The sequence below is a fragment of the Indicator indicator genome, chromosome 3 (genome assembly GCF_027791375.1).
Source record: "Indicator indicator isolate 239-I01 chromosome 3, UM_Iind_1.1, whole genome shotgun sequence".
NCBI lineage: Eukaryota > Metazoa > Chordata > Aves > Piciformes > Indicatoridae > Indicator > Indicator indicator.
The window spans coordinates 35,049,318-35,054,317 of record NC_072012.1 but is presented as its reverse complement, the minus strand read 5'-3'; the positions used below and the strand labels follow the sequence as shown (position 1 = coordinate 35,054,317).

Here is a 5,000-nt window from a genome sequence, read left to right as displayed (position 1 = left end):
GGGGGGTGGATTTCAGCTCTCACACTGATACAGCAAGTTACATATATATACCCTTAAACAATTTTATATTAAAATCTTACAAAATCTTTCATAATTACTTAGCATCTATTTCCCAGTCATGCCTCTTGCAAAGACAGTAGAACCTGTTGTGTTTTGCTCACCTGCAAACCCTGTCACTGGGTCCTAAACTGTGACGTCATGATTAAAATAAAAAGGGGCAAATTTTAGCAAAAATGCAATGCAAACCCTTCTATTTTTCCACTGTTTCTGACCAAAATATTTTCCCTATAGATTATCAACCAAGTAACTACATAGTTCTCTGATTAATGTTGCTAAGAAAAACTAAAGGGAGGAGCTACATGTCCTCCATGGTGTAGATAACAGTTCCTGTAACTGAGACCATCTATGACTGTAGTCCCTGCAAAACTTAGCCCTCGTGCCTACAGTGGAAATAGTCAGTAAATCAGCATTTAAAGGCAAAAACTCCTTTGCTCCCATTTCTTCTTTAGTCTGATTCTTATGTTTTCTTCTCAGTGGAGCAGCAAATCCACTATTAAAGCTCAAAAAGGAATTTTGTTACTGGAAGAGAGAGAGAGAAAAACGAAACCGCTGTCCTTCAAGACACAGTATTAAATGAGTTACATAAAGTTGTACTCAGTGAAAACATACAAGGCATAGACATTGTGGCCTGGGCTATGCTTTAGTTACAGACAGCCGCTGAACTGAAGTTCTCTTTCCCAGTTGCAGTGTTTTATTTTGTTAAACTAGTGCACATATCCTGAATCCCTTGCAGGAGGCTTGCTCGGTATGTAAGGTGTGTAGCTGTTCCCTCCCCTGCCTCTACCTTGCACTCTTCCTTGATCTGGGGGAGCTGATCTCTGTCATCATCTTCAGAGGCTGCTTCTGGAAACTGTACTGAGACTCAGTGATCGCTTGTAGTGCTGTTTTGGGGCAGGGGGAGTGGATGTTTTGTTGGTTTTGCTTAATGATTAAAGAAGAGCATATAGAGAAATCTTAACAAAGTCTACATTAGTTCACAGTAGTTCAAGCAGCCTAAAAGCAATTACATCTTTTGATGAATCTGTTCATCTGCACCAACAACAGGGAGTGGAAATCTGTTCGGTCACTCTACCAAATATTGATAACCAGCTACATTGGCCTTTAGATAGCATATGTGACCTGGAAGATAGGAACTGGATGTCTGACAGCCATCACTGAGAAAGCAGAGCTAAATTAAATAATCAGTTTTATTATTCTGTACAGGTATATCTAAGGCATGTTCTGACTAGGTCTTTTTGCATAACTCCCATTGAAACTAATGGAAGCTGAATGCACAGAAAAGAAAAATGGACTTGTAAAGAAATTTTCCTTATCTTAACATTTTTTTACTAGTGTTTTCTTTCTTCTCTAGGCACCTTAACAATGAACATGCATTGGATGACAGAAGCACTGCTCAGTGTCGAGTGCAAATGCAAGTGGTTCAGCAGTTAGAAATACAGGTTTGTTACATGGATGTATTATGCCCTTACCTATTTACTATTAACCTAAACTTAACTTAAAACACTTTCCTTAGTGACTCTAGCTTAAAGCCATATGTTTCTTGCATAAAATTTGTTGATATTCATGAACAAGTGGGGAGGTTTTACTTAAAGATCTTTCACATTATAAATTATGCAATAATTATCTAACATCAGCATCATCTACAGTGTTTTGCTTGAACTAAGACCCTAATGCCATTCATCATGAATGAAAAATGCAGTCCCTGGAGCAGAGACTGGATCTAAGCCGTCTTCAGTTCACAAAATGCTGGGTCAGGACCCCTCTTCCTTCTTCCCCTTCTGACCTAATAACGCTTGTTGATGCTGTTCTGCAGGACGGGGAAGTAGCAGAGTGTATCTCCACCCAAAATGAATCCCAGCCTGATGGTGGGCATTTTTCTGAAAGCAGAAGGTGTAATGTCAAACCCACTCACAGAGGTCCCCAGGGAGTCCTGTGTCTGGGACCTCAGGATTTGGGTGCCCTGTTCAGGCTTTAACCATTAGAGGTCACTGCATGTATGTGAATGCTCCCTCCAGCTTATGCAAGAGTACCCCTAGGGTCTCCCAGTATTGAAACCACACTTAGCAGGCTACCAAAGAAACCTTTTTTCTGACTCCCTGCCTCAAATGTTCTGTAACTAAAGATGCACCCACCAAATTATGTCCAGCTTACCCCAAATATCTGCAGTAACAGTTTCCTCTTAAAATTGTTTACAAGTTATTTTCCTTAGTCCAGCCTCAGTCTACAGTTGCAACTCTTGAGCTAAATTCATGTAAGAAGGTATTACAGAGCTCTGCAGAAAGTGCAAGAATTAAACACCAAGTGATTCTTACTGCAATTAGTGTCGTAATCATGCCATAGATACCCAAAGCCATATCACCTCAAAACAATTTAAAACATTTCTTCTTGGAACATAGCTTGTGAAAAAACATATTTTTTTCATGTTGTGAGATACATTTCCCTCTTTTTCATTTTCATTTTCTTCATTTTCATTTATCGTTGAATTGCAGCAAAATTCTTCCCCCCCCCCCCTTTTTTTTTCACATTTAGCAATTTGAGTCTGAAACTACAAATATTAACATAGCATATGGTCAGAAAATGGTTAGGAAGAAGTATAAGTTACAGTAACATGTTTTCTAAAGGCTGTTTAAAAGCTGCTTAAGAACTGTTTACCATTTACAAAGGCTAGACTGTATTATAACAGTCCAAGTGAAGATTTAGCTTGCAGTGTGACCAATTATGCTGGTTTTTTGCTTTGTCTGACTGCTAGTGAAGTAAGGTCCATCAGTTGTAATGAGACCCAGTGCAGTGTTGATGCCGACTCAGTGGCAGAGTTCAGCGTTTCACACTGCCTGGGCCCTGTCACTCTATTGAATTAGATTGATGATGGCAGATTGCAGGGGGCACTAACTGGACCTCAGTGGGAAAGGATGAAGTGTGTAGACAATCTTGGCAAGCACTGTGCTTTGAGGACCCTTCACCCCTTCACAGCTGTTGGCACTAGTCCATTGCTAACAGTGTCCACAGGACTTTAAAGAGACACTATGGGCCTTCTAATTTATGGTCTTCGTAACTTGTTACTGTCGAGGCAACTGTGACCTCCATTCTCTTATTGACAAAAAGATGAAGTGTTATTTGTTTTCTCTGACCTTTTAACATACGAAAGGCTATTAAAGTTTTTTGGTTTTTTTAATTCTTTCTTCCTGTGCCCAAAGTTGCATTTCCTCTGAGATAAGTTTCCACTCACATAGACTTTTATATGCAGGAATCATTACACTGAGACAAGCTCAATGATAAGATGTATCACTGCAGTAAAATAGCTGTATCAGTCATTTCTGAAATGCTTCTGATCTCACTCTTTCTTAACAGCTTTCTAAAGAACGCGAACGTCTTCAAGCAATGATGACCCACTTGCACATGCGACCCTCGGAGCCCAAGCCATCTCCAAAACCTGTAAGTGCATATTGCTTTATAAACAGTAAATAGGTCTACGAATGTGGCAGGCTAAGAAAATGAACAATTTAGTGACAGTTGGAAAACAATGAGTACGATGAAAAATATGGCAATAAAATGGAAGTAAAATGCAATAGCTCGTCAAATTGTATGTTTCTTTAAAAGTAATGCTATCTTTTACAAAATCTATCCAATCTACACCATAGGTGACACTAAACAAAGTACACCTATAAGTGTCCAAATCATTGCCTTGAGACTGAAACTAGAGAGAATATCTTCTTGTGATAGATTTACAGATATTAAAAGGAAATCCACTTTGACAGGTTTGAAGTTCTGTGGACTCTGTGGCAGTAAAAAGTAAAAATAATCAAGATACTAAGGAAATTTTTTAAATTACTTACAAGAGACGTAAACAATTTGTTATTCTTAAATGAACAAAAATGCTATTTTTTGCAGTGAATTTAAACAATTGTGAACATGGATTTTTTTTCTCAATTTCTGTCAAGACTGCCATGTTATGCATTCCCTGTGATGCTGCTGAAGTTGGTACAAACACTGAAAATTCACTGTTGCATCCAGCAGTTGCATGGTGCTGCATCAGGCCCAGTTGTGCATCTGGATCATTTAGGGTGTCAAGCACTGTAGTACTTACAATACACTGTGCTTAGATACACTGCACTTACAGTAGAAGCTATGTGATTCAATAACTATTCGTTAATGTTAACCGTGACAGCAACTTTTGTACGTACAATATGAAAAGAATATAGCAGTACTTGAAGATGAAATGCTGGGGTATCGACGAAAATCTGTGTCTATCAAAGTCAGGAAATATAGGCAGAAGGAAGGTAATCTTTTTTAAAGAGCACACTTGCATATCACACCTAGTTAATGTTTACGTAGAAGGACAGCATACTTCATCTCTTGTGTTTTCAGCTCCATGTACTTCAAAGAAAATCTTTGTTTGAGGGCACACTTTATAACCTGATGATGAATGAAGAAAGTGTTAGCGTTTCTTTAACCCCTGCCTCTGTGAGAGAAAATTTAGGTGCATTATTTTTGCTTTCATTAGCCTAACTAAATTGTAGCTTTTATTTTAGATTACATACTAGAGGAAGACACTCGGAAACTTTAATTTTACTATATGTGACGTATGTATGAGAAAAAACAAACTGAGTGTTTTTCCATTCACATGCATTGTGAAGTTTTTCAGTCTTGCAGGCTTCTCAAGAAATTCAGGCTTAGCTTCCAAATGCTGCTGAACTGTGTGGGAAAAGGTTTCCAGAACACATTTCTACTACTTAATTATTTTAACCCCAGATGATCTGTAGTCTATCAAATTTTGTGAATATTGTTTCTTTACAGTTTTAAGCGACTGTCTCATTTCAATAAGATTATTTTTCTCATTCCTTCCTATAGTATAATGTAGATAATCACAAGACAGAATAATTGTCTCATAAATCCATCAGGAATCTGCAGCTTGTTCTTTTCCAATTAATTATTCAATCAGT

The 5,000-nt window shown here is 38.0% G+C and overlaps 1 protein-coding gene across 4 annotated transcripts in view; it reads left to right on the top strand.

Moving 5' to 3' along the window:
• Window positions 1-5,000, top strand: part of FOXP2 (forkhead box P2) — a 189,434-nt gene that overhangs the window by 148,169 nt on the left and 36,265 nt on the right. For all 4 annotated transcript variants that reach the window (XM_054399335.1, XM_054399333.1, XM_054399332.1 and 1 more), the window contains 2 exons: window positions 1,412-1,499; window positions 3,409-3,492. In XM_054399335.1, coding sequence (XP_054255310.1) covers window positions 1,412-1,499; window positions 3,409-3,492 — 172 coding nt within the window. The remainder of the gene's footprint in view (window positions 1-1,411; window positions 1,500-3,408; window positions 3,493-5,000) is intronic.